The 22,092-nt window shown below is 40.2% G+C and overlaps 1 protein-coding gene across 3 annotated transcripts in view; it reads left to right on the forward strand.

The window, feature by feature from the left end:
* The window catches only part of LOC126326728 (AH receptor-interacting protein), a 181,116-nt gene that overhangs the window by 64,442 nt on the left and 94,582 nt on the right, over positions 1-22,092 (forward strand). For all 3 annotated transcript variants that reach the window (XR_007560865.1, XR_007560866.1, XM_049995794.1), the window contains exon 3: positions 1,344-1,509. Coding sequence is in view for 1 of the 3 variants with exons in the window: in XM_049995794.1 (XP_049851751.1) it covers positions 1,344-1,509 (166 nt within the window). In the remaining 2 variants the exon portion in view is untranslated. The remainder of the gene's footprint in view (positions 1-1,343; positions 1,510-22,092) is intronic.

The raw sequence follows: 22,092 nt of genomic DNA on the forward strand, positions 1-22,092 counted from the left end.
CCATTTTCTGTTATATGTCTTGTCTATTTTATTCTCACACTTGTGGCATTTTTTTATTAGGAACAAAGGACCAATGACCTAATAGTTAAGTCCCTTTCCCCGTCTTTTAAATCAACCAACCAACACCACTCATTATGAAGTGAGAGGGACCAATAATAAAAGTAAGGCACTCTCATGTTTATATTCTTTTGGAGATGTGTATAATTGTCAACTGGAATGGATTTTAGACTCGGGTGCATCTGAGCATATTGTTAAAGACAAACCTCTTGATGTTAAAGATAAGACTCATATGGGAATTCTGCTGTTGATGGGAGCAAGCTCCAATGTCATTTAGCTGGGAAACTAGACCTACATGTGAGTGTAATCGATGAAACCGATATGGTTACAGCACATGATGTTCATTATGTAAAGTATGTTCTGACTAACCTTCTTCCTGCAAGGGAAATTGTCAAGAAGGGAAATACAGTCACTTTTAACATGCACGGAGCAAGACTAATCAATGAAAGGGGTGAAGTTAAAACTACAGCAAGTACCGATTCGGGCGTGATATGCAAAACACGTTACATCTCCAGTTACGATCTGACTCAAGAAGCCATCACCTTCTTCGTGATAATGAGTCAAGAACTTCATCGCACACTCAAATTTTTGCTTTTTGTTATCCTCTGTTAGGAGTTTCAGGACCCAACTGGAGCACAATTTCCTAAACTTTAGGTGTTCAGAAACAATGTTGTAAAGCACTGATCTCGACACATCAGGACATTCATTTGAGAGACCTGTTATTGTGAAGCGCCCGTTCTCACGAATCCTCGCTTCAGCTGAAGCCGCCAAATTATCTGCAATCAAAGAAAGGTGACCGGAGCAGTCCTCATCGTGGATGTTGTCATGGTCATCTTTGAATTCTCGTACCGACTTCCGCACTTTCCTTTCATTCATAACAGTATCACTGTACACTTCGCAAATGTGTCGATGAATATCTACAGCAGACAGGTTCCTTGCTGACAAAAACTGCATCACTGAGCAAATCTCACATGCGGCGGGAGAGCTGATAGTCTTAAACATTTTGAAAGCACAGAACTGTACAGGTTAGCTACAGAGCTGAAACTGAGCACAGTTGTTCCCAAGGCATGCATTACACGACGCACATGCTCGTTGCGGTATGCATGTGAACTACTAGTGTCAACAACAAAATGGATCTTTCTTGAAAAACACACCTTATAATTACATTTTTATTTATTTATTTATTTGTGATACATACACACATCTGTTGTGAGAGAAACAGTAGTACAGTATAGAACTGTACGAGTATTTAAAACTAATGAAATGCGTGACATTTTGCTTTACAGCTGCTTCCTGCCTATCCATTTGTGTCGAAAACTCTGCGGGAGTCTCTGAAACCACATAAGGAAAGGTCCCACCACTGCTGTGCTGTTACACTGCAAAATGAGGGGACAGGCTATGAAGACCTGAACCAGCTCATCAAGGAGCCCTGTGACCTGGAGTTCATTATAGGTATAAGTACACTGAGAATGAGTGAATAATTGTTGAGCTTTTTCTGATAGTGGTGCCGCAGGTTTTCTCTCTCTCTTTCATAAAAACTGCTAATTGCCAGTAATTTGGATGCTACATAATTTTTATTTATAAATTAAGCTTTAATCTACAATAGTCAAGAGTTGGTACTTGATTACTTACTTAGTTCTGCAGCTTCTGTTAACCAAATGTACTAGACTTGATATTACCAACAACAGAACTGATAAAAAAAAAGAAAAAACTTTAAGCTTTGGGAAGGAAGGGAGATTATAACAGGTGGAATTATCCCATAGTCAAATCATTCATTCAAATTCACTATTTGCTATTGTGGATGATATTTGTCAGACAGAGAAAATGTGCAACAACAAAAATAATCAATTTTTCACAATATAATATAGTTGCCTAGATAAAAAATCTAGTCACCACGTGGCAGCAGGAGAACACACCTTTCTTTGTGCGTGTTCTACTGCCACTGCTGGGTGAGCAGATATTTTTATCTGCGAGATTATATTATAAAGACAGTGTATAGAATGTCTCAGGGAAGTGTGCTAAGAGCATACCCTTTTCATGAGAATCACCAGTAAGGCTGGCAGCAGTTTGAGACAGTTCGCTGATGTCACTGCCGTCATTTATTAAATGTCTAGGTATAACATTGCAAAACAGTGTTAAATGCAGTAAGTTATAGGTTAGGCAAATGGCTAGCTACAGTTTTCTGGGTTTTATGGAATAGTGTTGCATGTTAATGCCACCCATTCTTGAGTGCTGGTGGAGTTGATATGACCCCAAAAGATATAAAGGACGCAGTCGAAGCAATTAGAGGACATTTTGCTAGATTTGTTACTGGTTAGTTTGAGGATGTTATGAGGGTAATCCCAAAAGTAAGGTCTCATTTTTTTAAATAATATAAGTACAGAACTCTGTTTGTGTGGCAGTTGGTCACACTGTTATGAAGAGTGCTTAAAGTGCTGTGTGTAAACATGCACATGCCCCACTGAGGTGCTTAGTCATGGCTTGAAAGCCGTTGAGAATGAAGCCGTGCATGGATCTCAAAAATGTTCGTAAGTGGTGTAGAGAGCTTGCAGCTGGTCGGACCAAAATTCTCGATGAACAAAGGAGCCAGTGTTGAAGGTTGTGCAAAGCATGCGTGAAGATCGGCGGATCATCCTGGATGATCTCTGCACGTTGGTTCTTGAGGTTTTCTGAAGCACTGCTCACAGAATTTTAACGGAAACATTGAACTACCAGAAGGTGGCAGCAAGAGGGGTGCCACGCATGGTGACTGAGGGCCAAATGCGGCATCAAGTTTATGTTTCCCGCCCATTTCTTCGCAGCCTTGCAGCCAAACAGGACAAAGGGGTATTGTTGGTTGACTTTGTGCCCACTGGGATCGCAATTAATGCTGGCAGGTACTGTGAGACTCTGAAAAAACTCAAACGGGCAATTCAGAAGTGGAGAAGAGGAATGTTGAGCAAGGGCGTACATATTCTCCATGACAACACTCGCCCACACATCGCTCGGCAAACCGTTGCTCTCCTGCAACAATTTCAGTGGAACATAATCACCCACCCATCCTATAGTCCTGACTGAGAACCCAATGACTATCACCTGTTGCCTAGGTTAAAAGAACATTTGGCCAGAAAGCAATTCAGCTCCCCATGACAAGGTGAAAGAAGAGGTTCACAATTTTTTGAACAGCATGACTGCAAGCTGGTATGACTTGGGCATACAAAAACTGCCACAGCAGCTACAAAAATGCATCGATAGAAATGGTGATTATGTCAAAAAATAAGTAAGTGATCAAGCTGTAAACTGATGTAAACCATTATAGAAATAAACAGGTTTATGTACTTATAAAAAAAATAGGAGACCTTACATTTGGACTACCCTCGTACATAAATGCTCTGTGGGCTTAGATGGGAATTCTTGGACAGAAATGCTTTTGAGGGGTTTCAGAAAAACCAGCATGTGGGACATATTAGAGAACAATTCTCGTGCCTCTCAACATTCATCTCTCATTAGGACCATTAGGACAGAATAAAAGACATTAAAGATCTTACAGAGAATCATTTCTCCATTACTTTGTTTAAGAATGGAACAGGTGACTACTGGAGCAGTGGTACAAAATACCTTCTCCAACGGTTTGCAGAATATGTATGTAGGGGCAGAAGTGATAATATAATGTATTATTTTTGGTGAAGTAAGGCTTTCAGCAAGTGACATGAGCAATGCAGAATCACCAATCTAATGATTCCTTTCCAAGAAAAATACTCCAGTCAACCCTTCTGTCAGCATTCAGGTGACTGACAACAGCAGTACAGTTTGCTGTTGAGACTGGTTAGACATCCGTAGATCCTGGAGAGAGCATAGTTCATTTCTATCTGGCATGTTACCAGTTGGTTTGGAAATATCCACATAAATTTATACCACCAAACATTGCATGGCTGAAAATGGTACTATTTAAAAATACCACAAGTGTGGCTCAGTGGTTAGTGGCAGACTACAGATCCAGACATCTGAGGTTGGATTCCCAGACAGTCGAATCAGCATTTTATTCTGTCTCTTATTAATTCTTTCACCTCTGGCAATACTTGGTTCAAGTGAAAAATGACAAATTTGAACCTTGTTTAAAACCTGCAAGGTAAAAAAATTCAAAAGTTAGAGTGAGGAAAAGGGCACATCTAAATAATTAATGGAAAATCTCATATAAAGATGTGAAACAAATACTAACAAAGAGATAGGGGGGCTGGCCAGTACTTACCTCAGCTCAGTACAGCCGATAGATACACAAAAAACGACCGAAAATTTACGTTCCTAGCTTTTGAAATAAATGTTCCTTCATCAGGGGGAGAGAGGGGAAAGAAAGGGAAGAAGGGAAAGTGGATTTAGTTACTCACAACCCAGGTTATGAAGCAACAGGGAAAGGAAAACAGGGAGGGTAGCAAGGATGGAGGCATGGTTGTCAGAGGGAAGCCAAGGATATTCTACTGTAGGTACTGTGCCAGCTTCAAACCGAAGAGGATGCATACAGAAGTAAAGAGGTATATAGTATAAAGATGTAGGATGAAAAGATGCATGAATGGCTAAAGAGGAAAGGGAAAGAGGAGAAGACTGAAGAGTAAATGGGAGTGAGGTTGTTTAACGTAGGTTCAGTCCAGGGGGATGGCGGGATGAAAGGATGTGTTGGAGTGCAAGTTCCCATCTCCGCAGTTCAGAGGGACTGGTGTTGGTGGGAGAAGCCAAATGGCACATACAGTGTAGCAGGTTCCTAGGTCCCTAGAATTATGCTATAGGGCATGCTCCACTACTGGGTATTGGACATCTCCTAGGCGGACAGTTCGTCTGTGTCCGTTCATGCGCTCAGCCAGTTTAGCTGTTGTCATACCAATGTAAAAGGCTGTGCAGTGCAGGCATGTCAGCTGATAAATGACATGTGTAGTTTCACATGTGGCCCTGCCTTGAATTGTGTATGTTTTACCAGTAGCGGGGCTGGAGTAGGTGGTTGTGGGGGGATGCATGGGGCAGGTTTTGCAGTGGGGTCGGTTACAGGGGTAGGAACCGCTAGGTAGAGAAGGTAGTCTGGGAATATTGTAGGGTTTAACAAGGATGTTACAGAGGTTAGGGGGGCGATGAAAGGCAACTCTGGATGGTGTGGGGAGAATTTTGTCAAGGAATGATCTCATTTCAGGGGTTGACTTGAGAAAGTCATATCCCTGGCGGAGTAATTTATTGATGTATTCGAGGCCAGGATAATATTGGGTGACAAGGGAGATGCTTCTGTGTGGTCTGAGGGTAGGAACATTGTTGTTGGATGGGGAGGAATGTATTGCTCGGGTGATCTGTTTGTGGACAAGGTCTGCAGGATAGTTGCGGGAGAGGAAAGCACTGGTCAGGTTATTGGTGTAATTGTTGAGGGATTCGTCACTGGAGCAGATACGTTTGCCACAAATACCTAGGCTGTAGGGAAGATAGCGTTTGATGTGGAATGGATGGCAGCTATCAAAGTGAAGGTACTGTTGTTTGTTTGTGGGTTTGATATGGACAGAGGTGTGGATGTGAGCTTCAACAAGATGAAGGTCAACTTCCAGGAAGGTGGCTTGGGTTTTGGAGAAGGACCAGGTGAAATTCAGATTCGAAAAGGAGTTGAGGTTATGGAAGAAATTAAGGAGTGTTTCTTCACCATGAGTCCAGACCACAAAGATGTCATCTATAAACCTATACCAGGCCAGGGGAAGCAGCTGTTGGGTCTTCAGGAAAGCCTCCTCCATGCGGCCCATGAAGAGGTTGGCATAGGACGGAGCCATCCTGGTTCCCATCCCTGGTTCCCCTGATTTGTTTGTAGGTCTGGCCTTCAAAAGTGAAGTAATTATGGGTGAGGATGAATTTGGTAAGTCTGATAAGGAACGAGGTTTTTGTAAGATCTTCAGGTGGGCATTGGGAGAGTTAGTGCTCAAGGGCAGAGAGACCATGGGTGTATGAGATGTTTGTGTAAAGAGATGTAGCATCTATGGTGACAAGAAAGGTTACAGATGGGAGAGGAGTGGGAATGGATTTGAGGCGTTCTAGGAAGTGGTTTGTGTCCTTGATGTAGGATGGGAGTCTGCAGGTGATAGGTTGGAGGTGTTGGTCTACGAGAGCTGAGATACGTTCTGTTGGGGCTTTGAAACGTGCTACAATGGGACGGCCAGGATGGTTCTCTTTGTGGATTTTGGGTAATAGGTATAAGGTAGGGGTACTTGGCTCAGGTGGAGTGAGTAAGTCTATGGAAGCCGTTGTGAGGCCTTGTGAGGGACCTTGGATTTTTAGGATTTTCTGCAGCTCAGTCTGGATGGAGGGAATGGGATCCTGAGTAACAGCTTTGTAGGTTGAGGTGTCGGAGAGTTGACGCAGTCCTTCTGCCACATACTCCACACGGTCAAGTACCACAGTTGTGGAGCGTGTACCTGCCGGGAGGTTTACAATAGAGCGGTCTGTTTTAAGCTCCTTAATGGCACGGGATTCAGCTGGGGTGATGTTGGGGGTTGTCGGGATGTTCTTCAAGAAGGACTGGGAGGCAACACTAGATGTGAGGAATTCCTGAAATGTCTGCAAGGGATGGTTTTGGGGGAAGGGAGGAGGATCCCTTTGAGAAGGCGGTTGGAACTGTTCTAGACAAGGTTCAACACTGTGTCTAGTATTTGGGGGCTGTGTTTGGGTAGTGAAGTGATATTTACAGTTGAGGTTCCGGGTGAATGAGAGGAGATCTTGAACCAGGGCAGTGTGGTTGAATTTAGGTGTGGGGCTAAAGGTTAAGCCTTTTGATAGAACAGATGTCTCTGGAGGAGAGAGGGATCTGGATGAGAGGTTTAGAACTGAATTGGGGTTGGTGATATGTGGCATTTGACTGTGGTTATAGTTGAGGTTTGGTCTGTGTGGGGTATTTGCTGGGATGGGGAGATTGAGTAGGGTGGCTAGGCTAGGTTTGTTGGCTGTGAGGGGGGTTTGTTGACGGTTCTGTTGTGGTTGGTGTTTGTGAGGGATAGGGAGAGGGACCCCACTTCTTATGTGTTGCACTAGCACTGTGGATAGTTTTTTCAGGCGGTGTGTGGCATGGGACTCAAGTTTGCAGCTGGCTTCTAGGATGATGTTCCTGAGTGTGTTCTCCAAGCAAGGGTTTGAGAGGTGGAGGACTTTGAAGAGAGATAGGAGCTGTTGGGAGTGGTGGTTACATGAAGTAGTGTAGAGATTCAGGACATGTCGGGTAAGGGCTAAGGATTGAAGGTTCTGGAAGTCTAGGAGAAGGTAAGTCCTTTAGGGGTAATTCCAAAGGTTAAGCAGGAACAGAGGAAGAGTATATGGGATTGCAGTTTGGCTATGGTAAATGCGTGTTTCCGGAATAAATGTAAATAATGTGGTATAGGATTAGAGTACATAGTGGGTAACTGGTGGGTAGGGAAATTAAATAACTAAAGTTAAAATAGTAATCATAAGAAGGAATAAAACACGGAAGGAAGGACGAGAAAGAAAGAAATTGTGTTGGTAATGTTAAATACTAAAGAAAGACCACTAAATAAGAAAAGTATGGAAAAAGTTGACCAGACCAAGCAAGTATGTCCAGATCAGGGGAAAAGAACACACGTTGCTCAAAAACAGAGATAGCGAATAGTGAAAAAAAAAGTGTCGCATGTCGCAAAGGGCACATCATCTGCCTAGTAAAACATTGGCATGCTCAAACTGACTTTCAGGTGGAAGACATGTTTCTAACTTGGGTATACCATTTATAAACACTACGTGAGTTGTCCCATGCAGCAGCATACATAGGTGCATATCTACCATTTAATGCCAAGTAAATTACACCATTTTGGCACTTAACTGTGATCAAATAACGTTCTTCAGTAATTATAAAGTACTCTTAACAGTACCTGAAGTATAAATAGGGAACATTTGCTACCCTTTGAACTAAAACTTGAAAGAATTAGATCAATGATCCATATGTAAGCATGCATTCCAAGGGGTATGGGCAGGGCAAAAAAAAAAAAAAAAAAAAAAAAAAAAAGTATATAATCAACATTTACAATGATTATTTTCTTTTCTAAAGAAGTAACAATACCTAAGAAAAGGATGGCCAAGTGTACTGTGAGCAGCAGTGGTGTAGCTATATAACAAAGGGCTCCAAGGCAAAAATGAAATTGGGGCCCTGTTTAAACTAAATTATATGGTTTACAGATGCAAAACTACATCATCATCAGCCACTTAATAACTGCTTCATGGAATAATAAGGCAAACCCACTTTCTATTAAGTAAATTATTATGTCTAAACTAGTAAATAATATTTAATTGCACTTCCTAACAATATTATGATTGTGAAATGTTGTTTGTTATGCTTTCATGCAAAAAGCTACTGGCTGGATATGGATGCAATTTTGCACACAGATAGAGTTCACCCTGCATAGGACACAGAATACTTTCATACCGATAAAAGGATCCCTTGGGATAATTTTCAGTGTTGATCCATAATAGCCTAACGAAATAGCAGGCATAAACTAGCAAAAAATAAATGACGAAGTATTACTCAGCCACAAAAACATTGTCCCTTGCTGCGAAGCGCACTGGGAACATTCAAGTCAGGACTTGGGCGTCATCCATGGTACAGAGGTGCAGGGAGGTGGGCTATTGTCAGTGCTGGCAACTCACTGTGTACTGATCGGCCTGATTTCATTTAAAGCTACGATTTCCGATTGGTAATTGTTGGTAAGTGTCTGAGCCAAGAGCCATGTTTTTGTGGCTGTAGTGGATTACAGTTAATAATATAGCTAGGCAATAAAACAGACTAAACAATTTTATTTTAATGATTTATTTTACAATCTTTTTCTGGCTTTAGTTTGTGCAAAATCATCAATAAGTACTGTTAAATCTAGACTTGATGTGACCTTGTTTTCTATTGCTGTAAGTGCCAAATGTCAGAGTTCAGCTTGAACTGTACTGTTCCTTAAATGAGTTTTCATTATTTTTAATTTGCTGAATGGTCTTTCGGCTGTTGAAGGAGTGACAGGTATTGCATAAAATAATAAAATCACATAAACACTTCTCTAACGTAGCATTCTAGCGGTGCATGTTTGGTTATAATTTCCTAACATAATTGCTGAACAGTCCATGTTGGAGTCAATTTAGCTAGAAGGAGGTGATAAGTATTAATAGACTGTAGTGAAAAATTAGGGACTCTGTATAAAAATATTTATTTTGGAATTGATAATATTTTTGTAATAGTTGCTTTACCTACAGTGAACAGAAATGATGGTGTCAGGAAATTAAGTATTTGACAGACTGCACTCATGCCCATAAAACGTGGATGTAACTGATTTGTTATTGTGTGTGGTACTTTTTTTTTAATAGTAACTTTAAACATTTCTTCCCTGTGTTCAAAATTGGTGAGCGGAAACTAGTATCATTTCTATAAAATATCAATTTTGTTTTAACATCTGGTAAAGCTCTAGTTGCCTCGTCCAAATCAATATCACGTTTTTCTAAAAAATTTTATGCATAATTGATGTCATTCAGAATTTGATGCATGAATTCATAAAGACCACTGATCACACTGATCGCATCATAACCAAACCCACACACTTTTTAAAAGCAATATTTTTGTCTGTAAAAAATAATTTAGTGAGTTGCTTGACTAAATCTGCTGGGTTTCATAACTGCATGCAAGCCTAGAAATAATTTTTTTACTTCTATAACGATTGGTTGTCCATTTTGAGATCTGCTTATTACTGAATATCTCAGAACAATACTTAGATCATCTACCTTTGGTATATTCAGGGTAGTGTCCACTACCATGGCAGAAAACAGTGATGCTCTAATTTATTCTAGCAGTTTATTTTCAAGTTGTCAACCATTTCATTTTGAATTGGTGGACACCATGAAGATCCTAAAAACACAAAGGAGTGATTTTAAAAATGTTTTCAAATATAAGCAATTGAAAAAATAAACAAAATTAAAATGCAAAAAGAAATTCTTAGAAGCAAAAATGGTTACTTTTGGGCATATCCAAAACTTGCCACAAAATGTGATTGTACCGGGCGACAACCTCTACATCTGACAGAAAGTTGCTGTGGTATTCTTCCCCCTGACTTAAATTCCCTCAAATTCCACTGAAAGCCAATGAATTTGTTGCTAGAGTAAGAAAGATATCAAATAACCTTGTAAGAATCACTTTCCAAAATGACACATCTTTACGAATTTCATTTTTAACGTCCCTGTTGATAGTATTGTCCTTTTTCCAAAGTTTGTACACAGCACATGCTTCCGTATGGCCACTTGAGAAAATGTGTTCTTTAATTCTTTCTGGTAAGTGCTTTCTGTCCTGATTATTCATACACCATGCATTATTCCGTTGTGAAGCAAACAACCAGTAGGTAGATGACAGGCAGCATCCAGAATTTTGGAATAACACAGCCAAAAACAATTAAGTGGTCCATACTTAGAAACTGAACCATAGTACAATGTTCAAAATCCCCTGTTGTTCTGGTTGTTCTGACGGGGATCTTAAGAAAATGGTCCTGAAGGCTGTAACAGCCCCATATCGAGAATTAGACATTTTTCAGTGTCTTGTCATGAAGTTTCTGTAGTCATAAGAAATTTTTTTCACCTTTTTGATGACTGTGTAAGTTGACAATTCTTTCCCTGTTTTGTATGCTGTGAAGATGTCGTCGAGATGATCGGTTGTGTTTGCATCGTTGTGGCTGGCGGTATTGTTGGAACGTCTTCAGTAGGCTTCTCAACAGATACCACATTATCTGAGTCCCAATCAACACAAATTGTTGTGTTGAAGTACTCGTAAAAGGCTCAGTAAAGAATTTGTCAATTATGGTCAGTTTTTGTTTACTCTCTTCTTTTTCCTGACATAGTTTCTGCTTAAACAAACCGATGGATTTCTTGTTTTTATCCATGATTTTACATCTACATCTACATATATACTCCGCTAGCCACCAAGCGGTGTATGGCACAATTCATGCCATGGTCATATTCCACCCACCCCCCCTCCCCTCTCTCTCTCTCTCTCTCTCTCTCTCTCTCTGTCTCTCTCTCTCTCTCTCTCTCTCTCTCTCTCTCTCTCTCTCTCTATCAGTTTAATAGTTTAATAAGTCATGGCTGCAAAATACTAACGTGAATTCTTTACAGACGAATGGAAAATCTGGTAGAAGCCGACCTTGGGGAAGTTCAGTTTGGATTCTGTAGAAATATGGGAACATGTGAGGCAATACTGACCCTAAAACTTATTTTAGAAGCTAGATTAAGAAAAGGCAAACCTACGTTTCTAGCATATGTAGACTTAGAGAAAGCTTTTGACAATGTTGACTGGAATACTCTCTTTCGAATTCTGAATGTGGCAGGTATAAAATACAGGGAGCGAAAGGCTATTTACAATTTGTACAGAAACTAGATGGCATTCATAAGAGTCGAGGGACATGAAAGGGAAGCAGTGGTTGGGAAGGGAGTGAGACAGGAGTGAGACAGGGTTGTAGCCTCTCCCCGATGTTGTTCAATCTGTATACAGAGCAAGCAGTAAAAGAAACAAAAGAAAAATTCGGAGTAGGTATTAAAATCCATGGAGAAGAAATAAAAACTTTGAGGTTTGCCGATGACATTGTAATTCTGTCAGAGACAGTAAAGAACTTGGAAGAGCAGTTGAACGGAATGGACAGTGTCTTGAAAGGAGGATATAAGATGAACATCAACAAAAGCAAAACGAGGATCATGGAATGTAGTCAAATTAAGTTGGGTGATCCTGAGGGAATTAGATTAGGAAATGACACACTTAAAGTAGTAAAGGAGTTTTGCTATTTGAGGAGCAAAATAAGTGATTATGGTCGAAGTAGAGAGAATATAAAAGGTAGACTGGCAATGGCAAGGAAAGCGTTTCTGAAGAAGAGAAATTTGTTAACATCGAGTATTGATGTAAGTGTCAGGAAGTCTTTTCTGAAAGTATTTGTATGGAGTGTAGCCATGTACGGAAGTGAAACATGGATGCTAAATAGTTTGGACAAGAAGAGAATAGAAGCTTTCGAAAGTGCTGCTACAGAAGAATGCTGAAGATTAGATGGGTAGATCACATAACTAATTAGGAGGTATTGAATAGAATTGGGGAGAAGAGGAGTTTGTGGCACAACTTTAGACTAGAAGAAGGGATCGGTTGGTAGGACATGTTCTGAGGCATCAAGGGGTCACCGATTTAGTATTGGAGGGCAGAGTGGAGGGTAAAAGTCGCCGAGGGAGACCAAGAGATGAATACACTAAGCAGATTCAGAAGGATGTAGGCTGCAGTAGGTACTGGGAGTTGAAGAGCCTTGCACAGGATAGAGTAGCATGGAGAGCTGCATCAAACCAGTCTTAGGACTGAAGACCACAACAACAACATTAATAGGGATTTTCGCCTTGTTATACGCAGTAGGTTACACTTACTAATATTGAGAGATAACTGCCAGTCATTGCACCATGTATTTATTTACTGTAAATCCTCATTGATTTGTTCACAACTTTTGTGTGTCACTACTTTCCTGTAGACTACAGCATCATCGGCAAACAGTTTAAGGCCATTGTCAATACCATCAACCAGATCGTTTATGTAAAGCGTAAAAAGCAGAGGACCTATTACGCTGCCTTGGGGGACACCTGAAGTTACTCTTGTTTCAATTGAAGTCACCCCATTCAGGACGACATACTGCTCCCCGTCTGTTAGAAAACTTTCTAGCTAACTGCATATGTCATTGGACAGACCATAAGCACGCACTTTTTGTAGCAAGCGACAGTGCGGAACTGAGTCGAATGCCTCTCAAACGTCAAGAAATATGTCATCAACCTGGGAGTCAGTATCTAGAGCCTGTTGTATATCATGCACAAAGAAAGCCAGCTGTGTCTTGGATGACCGCTGTTTCCTAAAATCGTGCTGGTTTCTGCAGATGAGCTTCTCGGAGTCTAAAAAGGTCATTATGTCTGAACACAAAATATGTTCCATGATTCTACAACTAATCGATATCAGTGAAATTGGCCGGTAATTATGTGCATACGATTTTCTACCCTTTTTATAGATTGCTATGACCTGGGCCTTCTTCCAGTCCCGTGGAACTTTCCGCTCTTCCAATGATCTCTGATAGATGACTGATAAGAATGGTGCTATATTTGTAGCATAGTTAACATAAAATCTTACAGTAATACAGTCTGGGTCTGATGCCTTTCTGGCGTCTAAGGTTCTTAACTGTTTTACAATCCCAGATAAACTAAACATTATATCAGCCATCATTTCATTTGTTCGATAATTGAAAAGGAGAATGGTGCTGCAGTTCTCTATCGTAAACGAGTTTTGAAAGCTAGGTTTAGAATTTCTGCCTTCTGTTCATCATCATCAGTTACATTACCGGTACTGTCAGCAAGAGAAGGTATTGAATTTTAGTTCGCTTTAACAAAAACTTTGCAAACTAAAGAAACAGCCCTAATGCTTGGTTACCCACATTTGATCGTATATGACTATACATTGTTAAGAATAAACCTTATGCAAATACTGCGCTATGTATACTTGTGCGATTTCTGTTACCTGATTTTCCCGTCATTTACGTGGAGATTAAAGCACACTCAAGTAAGGTGATAATAAGACACATTGTGCTGTAATATCACTGATAAGACAGCAAAAAATCTCACAACTGCAGAAATATAACAGGTACATTTGCGCTGACTGGCCAACTGTGCCGCTGACTCATAATTATCTGAACACCTGCAGATAATTTGTAGAAATGACAACAAACAGAGAAGTAACAAAACACCAAATGCTAACTGATTTTAAGACAATGAAGGCAGTACTTATGGTTATAACTCATCTTCATCTTTTAACTCCTTTGATGTTTGAATCCTATGGATTCAGCCATACGAGTCACCAGTGACGCTGTTATTTACTAGACTGATGACGAGCTGATCAGTAACACAATCCACAAAACCATCCAATATGAAGATCCACATTTTATCTTCTTCTTTTATGAAATTTAGAGTGCAATTGGTTACAACATTTTATCAGGATCATTGGCTTAGGGGAATTCCGGAATTCTGTATGAGAACAGTTGAGTTACCATGCTTAATGACATATTATTGCTTGTCCACTATGATGTGGCTCCTCACTGCTGCGAAGAATTATGGGACTGAGTGGAGCAAGGCCTTGGCAGACATGGAGAGAAAAAGCTGGTGCTTTGCAGGGCCTGCAATTTCACGCACAATACCTATCATTTTTGACGTTAGAAATGACGCAAGACAGCAACAATTTTCTGTAATAATATATTGTAGACACATCATATTCAAATGTGGTTGCACACTGTATTGCTAAACATATTGCTAGTAATTCAGCACCACTCACTGTTAGTTTGCAGAGATTGGCAGTCATGGCAACTCCAACTTCAACTGACAACATTCAAACAGCGGCACCATCCAGGTCTTAGGGGACAAGCAATACACCCTGTCATTTCTATGTTCTGGAGGTGGGAAAAATTTTGTGATTTCGCTTTATACCATTTGTGGTTTGTTGGTCAAGGTGCAGAATGTTAGAAGTCAACAATTCTTGATTCAACTAAGATATTACACAAGTTTTTTGCACATTGTTCATGGAGATCAAGGGCCCCCTTGAGGTTGGGGCCTCTGGGCCATTGGTAAGAAGTCTATTTAGTAGATCTGTTGCATCTTCTAAGAGTTCTGCCAACGAAACATCATCTTCGATTCACCTTTCCCGCAGTGTTTTTGATATGATTCCTTTTTAGCTAGATCACAGTACATAGGTATTTAGTTATATTGACAGATTTTAACTTTGCGTGATTCTCCATGTAATCAAAATTTAATGTATGTTTTTAGTGCTCCTGTGGACAACCTGACACTATTTGTTTTTTAGGGTCAATTGTCACTTCCCACATCATGTGGATACATCTAAATCATTTTGCAATTCCTTTTACTCTTTTTATGACTTTACTAGACAGCAAACAACAGCATCATCTGCAAACAGTCTGTGAGGGCTGCGCAGATTCACTCCTAAGTCATTTATACAGATTAGTATGTAAAATAAAGTAAAGGCAACCACTAACCTGTAGAGTGATAGGTGGAATGCGGAAACACATAACAGAAAACAGCATTTGCACTAGCTTTCAGTCACTAACTCTTTTTTTTTTTTTTTTTTTTTTTTTTTTTTTTTTTTTTTTTTTTTTAGCAGAAGTAAACACGTTCACACACAAAGCTGTGTGTGAATGTGTGTACATTTGCTAAAAAAAAAGAGGTAGTGGTGGAAAGCTAATGTGAATGCTGTTTTATTTTGCATGTTTCCGTGTTCCACACACTGATCCACCTCACAGCTGTGTCTGGCTGGCACAGGGAAGGTCAGGTCTCCTTTAGCTTGTGTTAATAAGAGCTGCCTTGCTCAAGGTCTCGCCATACTTTTTCTCACTGCCAGGTCTCTGTAGACGTTTTGCAAGCGCCTATGAATGCACTATAGGGGATGAAGTGGAAATATTCCATGATGTCCCGCAACAAATTCTGTATTTTTTCTGCCAAAATTGACTGAGGGGAAAAGAAAAGTGTTGCATTGCTATTGAACATTCCTTTGTAGATTAAGAATGGTAGACAACTTACAACACTTCCTTGGAGAACCACACACATTTTTCTGTTTCACTTAATGGTTTCTCATCGGTGTCTACAAACTCCGACCTTTTTGACAGGATACCACAGATCCAGTCACCCAACTGTAGCGATATTCCATAGACATGTGATTTGATTAGAAGCCACTTGTGAAGAACAGTGTCAAAAGCCTTGAGGAAATTTAGAAATGTGGAATCTGCTGGAACTTCCCTTTTGATAGCATCTGTTACTTCATGTGACCAAAGAGCCAGTAGTGTTTCACAAAAGTGATGTTTTGAATCCATACTAGTTATGTGTAAGATGATCATATTATTGTTTTTCCTAGGTATTTTACCATGTTTGATCACAGTACATGTTCCAGAAACCTACAGTGAATGGATGTCAGTGATGTGAGTCTGTAATTCTGCACATTTCTTCTATTTACTGTGTGACATGTGCCTCTTTTCAGTCTTTAGGCACAGATCTTTCGTCAAGTGAGAAGTTGCATATGGTTGCTGAAAGTGGAGCGATTTCATGAGCGTACTCCAAAAGGGGCTTAAACAGATACAATGTGAGCCAGAAGATTTGCCTATTTTGAGTGACTTACATTGCTTTGCTCCACTGAGAGTCTATATACTTCCACTTTAATGGTACTTTCATCAGTAAGATAACCATTTCTATTGCTCAGTGAAGGTGAGAGTTCTGCATGTTGGAGGTCAATGTCAAAAAAGGTAGCTTCGAATTTCAGAAATGACCAGATGAATTTGTTTTGAAAAATGGAGTTAGCTGTCACAGAAAGTAGAGGAATTAGTCTTCACTGAAAGTCTGGACGACAAAGATATCATTGATGGATTAGACTGTGCTGTGCTCATATATTACTGCGTGATAGTATGTGATTGTGATATCATTGTGATGCATTAGAAAAATAAAGTTTGCCGTAAAGGGCAACAAAAAATTAAAAAACAATTAAAAGTTTCACAGAAAAACAAAGATAAGTATCAAACTTTGTAATGATGGTTGATCTTGGAATGAAACTTTAATTGTTGTTTTTCATTATATGATTTGCTTCATTAATTCAGGTCTACATACAAAAATATGTCAGTACTGATGTCTGTGTGACCTCCTAAGAAATTGAAAATCTAGTTGCATCAAAACTTGTTTCCAAACTACTTATTACAATGAATTGTCAGTATATCAAAACCTCATTTGGGATCAAATTATCAAATTAGTTTTGTCCATCCAATCTGCTGCACTTAAATTTCTTTAGCTAGCCACATTAGAGGCTTAAATGCAAGACCCTCCTTCACTAAAACAGACAGTTTGGGAAAGAGACTACTGTCCCACTTCGAGCTCTTGCATGGATCATTAGTGCCCATTGTGGTTAAATAAAAATTGACCTCATCAATAGATTGAGCATCACTTGCCCCACAGTCTAGGCACTTCTATAACACAGACATTTTACAGGTGTCACGCAAACAGAGTGAGGTATTACCATCATGTTATAACTGTATTGTAGTTTACCTGTGACTAATACTTCATCACAAATTTTATCCACAGCATTTAATGTCTCATCTGTATTTGCGATGAACATAATTTTTAGTAGTTTGAAGGGTGGACATATAAATGTTGCTGTTGCATGCAACATCCGAATTTTTTTACTTTTCGCCCCACAATATGGAGAAAATGTTCTTTCACCGCTCTTGTTATGTAGAGATAACAAGTAATACCACGTATCAGTGGCACTTAAACTGGCATTTTTCAACTCAGTACATGTTGTACACACATCATGTATTCACTGAGGAAGATGTATATACACTAATTAAAAGAAAGGTATTTCTGTCTTCTCAAGCACTGCTTTGCAGTGACTTTTTAGCAGTTATGTCAGTTGGCATTCTGTAAGAGGTGTTCCACATATACACCATTTCTCGCTTCAGTTTTGCATATGAAGAATTCACATCAACTTTTTTTTTATGATACTAACAGTGTCTTTGGGAACCATCAACAGTGTAAGAAAAGAAAGATTGCTACTTACCGTAAAGAAGACACGTCAACTTGCAGACAGGCACAATCAAAAAGACACTCACATATAGCTTTCGGCTACAGCCTTCACCTTTGTCAGTGAGAGAGAGAGAGAGAGAGAGAGAGAGAGAGAGAGAGAGAGAGAAGCAAGCAAGCACACCGCACCGACTCATGTTTGCCAACTCGAGCATCACGGGCAAAGATGCTACAGTTGGTGGTCGTGTGTGTGTGTGTGTGTGTGTGTGTGTGTGTGTGTGTGTGTGTGTGTTTGTTTGTTTCCATGACAAAGGCGAAGGCTGTGGCTGAAAGCTATATGTGAGTGTCTTTTAATTGTGCCTGTCTGCAATTTCACATGTCTTCTTTATGGTTAGTAGCAGTCTGTGTTTTCCTACATTGTTAACAGTGTCTTTGGAAACATAAATCGCGTAATAAACCACTGCAGTCACATTTTCCAAATAAGTGTCATAAAAAATGTGTGGGAGAACTATGTTCAAAAAATCTGTAATGCCTGCTGAAATAACTGCAGTGACTATTGTATATTAGTATCTCAGTTAGTGGAAATTAAATTTTGTGTGTACAGTGGTGATTTATTCCTAAATTAAACTATTCCAGTCTGATTGATAATAAAGTCCTCTGATTTTATTCTTGTCACTGATACTGTATTTATTAGTGTCCAGTGCTAATTAACAAAGTGTGCAGTTATAGATAGACAGCACCTTTTTTCTGTATGATTTGGTCCACGTACACTGAGACAACATTGTGACTACCTGCTAAATAATATGTTGGACCATCTAGGGAATACAATACAGGAACATTTCTGCATTACATGGGTCTGGTGACTCCTTCGTAGGTTTGTGGAGGTACATGACACCAGGTGTAAATACACAGATGAAGCAATTCCTGGCATATGGAGCTAGCGGTTGTTAATGTCTGAGGTACAATCACCAGGCTGAGATCAGATGAGTTTGGTGGCTGAGATAAGAGTGTGCATACTCCTCAACCTCTGTAGTGCCCCTGTGACATGGACAGTTACCCTCCTGGAAGATGCTGCCATCCTCAATGAAGTCATAGAGCATAAATGGATGCAAATGGTAGTAATGTTAGGATAGTCTATGGCTGCCGTGTACCTTTGAATATTACAACAGATCCCGTAGAAGCCTAGGTGAATGTTCTCTTGGCGTAGTGCTGCCCCTACTGATCTGTGTCTGTGGCATGGTGTCTGTATTAAGCAGCCATTCGCTCGGATGATGCCATATCTGGACATGACTACTGACGTGATGTAGCGAGAAACATGATTTATTTAATTGGGGGATGTGTTTCCCTTGGTTCACAGGCCAACCCAAAGATCTCATGCCGGGTCAGCATAGGAATGTGTAGACATTGTCTGCTGTGAAGCCCAATGTTTAGCAGTGTGCACCAAATGGTGTGAACTGTCATTGTGCTTGGTTGGCAGGCTTGTCACAGATTGCCACCTATCCTGGTTTATTGAGCAGGCAAGCCTTTGACCTCCACATTCTGGGATGAGACATGGACATTGGACACCTTTCAATCTAATTGTGGTTTCACCATCCTTCAACTGATTTCCATATATGATCATGGTAGCAGCAAGCAAACAGATTCACCGTTTTGAGATGCTCTTTCCCAGGTTCTGGAACATAACAGTGTGCCCCCTCATAACAATATAAAGAAAAAATAGGTTGCTGCTTACCATAAAGATGACATGATGATATGTTAAGTTGCAGACAAGTACAACTAAAAGACACTTTAACTCCCAGACACAGCCTTGATCAGAAAAAGAAACACTCCCCCCCCCCCCCCCCCCCCCCCACACACACACACACAAACACACACATTCACAAAAACAAGAATGCCTGACACACATATGACCACCATCTGACACCTCCGACCAGAATGCAAGTGTCACATGTAATGAAGCAGCAATCTGTAGGGGCAGGGAAGGGGAAGGTATAGGAAAGTGTGAATGGGGTGAGAAGAACGCTATTCGCAGAGAGTGCAGGGATTAGACTGCCAATTGGCACAATGTCGGGAGGCTGTGTGGGAGGTGGGGAAGCAGGAAACAGGGAGCAAAAAAGAGAGCAGTGGGGAAAGATAGTCAAGTGCATTTGGGGGATGAGAGTAGGGAGCAAGTGATAGGACTAGGTTGATGGCAACTGTTGAGTGGAGGTTGATATTTGAACCTGGAGTTCCATTTATTGACTTTGCCCTATGTTGAAGTCGTTTATGTTAGTAAATTTCCCCTTTTGTGACCTATACCATCACTATAATGATGCCCCCATTAGTATATGCTGTGTTTATATACTTTCCTTACATCACGTGCCCCACAACACCAAGCAGCAACATTAAATCTCGAGTAGGGTGTGGTCTAATGTTTTGTCTTCAGTGTATCTGCTGTACATGAAAAGGCATCCATGCCTACGGTATGGACAATAGTCATCCTCATACCATCAGTCAGTCTTTCAGTGTTCCGTGACACTGGTCTGGACAAGGCACAATGTTTGAGATGTCCATCTGCCCTCCTGAAATTGAGCATGACATCCTTCACCTAATATTATTAATGTTACTGGGTGTAGACCTGTGGCACACATGTCTATGCATTTTTTTAGCTGTATTGCCTTGAATTAAAGCCAGTATTACTTCAGAGAGTAGAGTTTGGCATTTTCTACTGATGTGTGTTTTCAGGAGGATTGTAGTGGAACTGAAAGAGGAGAGAGGGAGGGAGGGGGAGAGAGAGAGAGAGAGAGAGAGAGAGAGAGAGAGAGAGAGAGAGAGAGAGAGAGCACGCACCCGCCACAGTGGAAGTAACCAATATGGCTTCCATTTTGCTTAATCAGTAGTTAAAATCTCTCCTAGACAATGCCAAGAGAGCTATCTTCCATTCTTTGTATTCTACATTTTCCTTAGAACCTACCTTAACTTTCTTTAGGCTCAGATCCACAGTCACTATGCTTCAGCTGGCAGCCTAGCAGTAATCAGAGGATGCTGCAACAAGTATGAATGAAGCTGAATAGACTTACTACCCAATCCATAGTAGCTGCATGACTTTTGCTGGACTACCATATAATTAAATGCATCAAGCGATTTCTTCAAACATGAATGTCAGGTGTAGACCTTCAGCTACTGGATGAGAATTACTCTTGTATCATGGCAGTCAGCTCCAGCCAAAACAACAAAGTGTCATTCCACCTACAATACGACCTCATGGAGGGTTGAGTAACCACCTGAGGCCATCACTATTTCCAGCTACATCTCCTGGTCAGCCCAGCTCGAAACCATTGCTTGCCATGCTTCCACTCACTACATACTGCCCCTAGCAAAGCGATACAATCTACAGTGTGGCTCCACTGAGCTTAGACTACAGACAGTGATATTATGGAGCCTGGTGAGATTTGTTAACTGATTGACTTATTTATTTGACCGACTTGATACAGTGTGCCACAAGTTCCTGTCTTATGCCAGCCTCTTCTTCTCACTTATGTTTTCAGTTACTATCAGCATTTTCTGTATGTTCCTCTCCTTCCCAATTCTGCAGAGAATCTCATTATCCTAGTCTTATCAGTCCATCTAATTTTCAACATCATTCTTTAGCATCACATCTCAGAATCTGAAATTTTCTTCTATTCCAATTTTCCTGCAGTCTGTGGCTCACTGTCATACAATACTGTGCTCCAGATGTAAATTCTCATAAATTTCTTCCCCAAATGAAGACTAATGTTTTGACACTTGTTGACTTCTTTTGTCCAGGAAGATCCTCTTTGCCTGTACCAGTGTACTTTTTATATTTCCCTTACTTTGTCCACCATGTATTATTCCTTCACTTCACCTACCTTGTTGCCACCAGTTTCAATGTTAAGTTTATCTCTAGTCTAATTTGTGCTACTTCTCACTCCTTTCATCTCTCTTTGGCTTAAGTCTCAATCCTATTTCTGTACTCATTAGACTGTTCATTCCATTCTATTGCTGCTGCAATTCTTTCATCACTTTCACCAAGAACAGCAATGTCGTCAGCAAATCCTTGCTCTCTCTTCACTATGAATTTTAATGCTACTCTTGAAACTTTCCTTTAATTTTTCTTTGATGTGTAGATTTAATGTTTGGGCAGAAGACTGCATCCCCATATTACACCATTTTTAATCCGAGTCCTTCATTCTTGGTCTTCCATTCTTATTGTTCCCTCTTAGTTCTTCTGCGTATTGTAGGTACCCATATTTCTTTATAGCCTACTCCTATTTTTCTTAGAATTTCAAACATCTTTTATCATTTTACATTGCCAAACTCTTTTTCTAGCTCAAAACAGTTCTGTGAAGGCGTCATGATTTTTCTAAGTGTTGCTTCCATTAGCAGTCACAGTACCAGAACTGCCTCTCTAGTGCCCTTACTTTTCCTAAGTCCAAACTGATTGTCATCTAAGAG

This window comes from Schistocerca gregaria, chromosome 1, assembly GCF_023897955.1.
Source record: "Schistocerca gregaria isolate iqSchGreg1 chromosome 1, iqSchGreg1.2, whole genome shotgun sequence".
Classification (NCBI taxonomy): domain Eukaryota; kingdom Metazoa; phylum Arthropoda; class Insecta; order Orthoptera; family Acrididae; genus Schistocerca; species Schistocerca gregaria.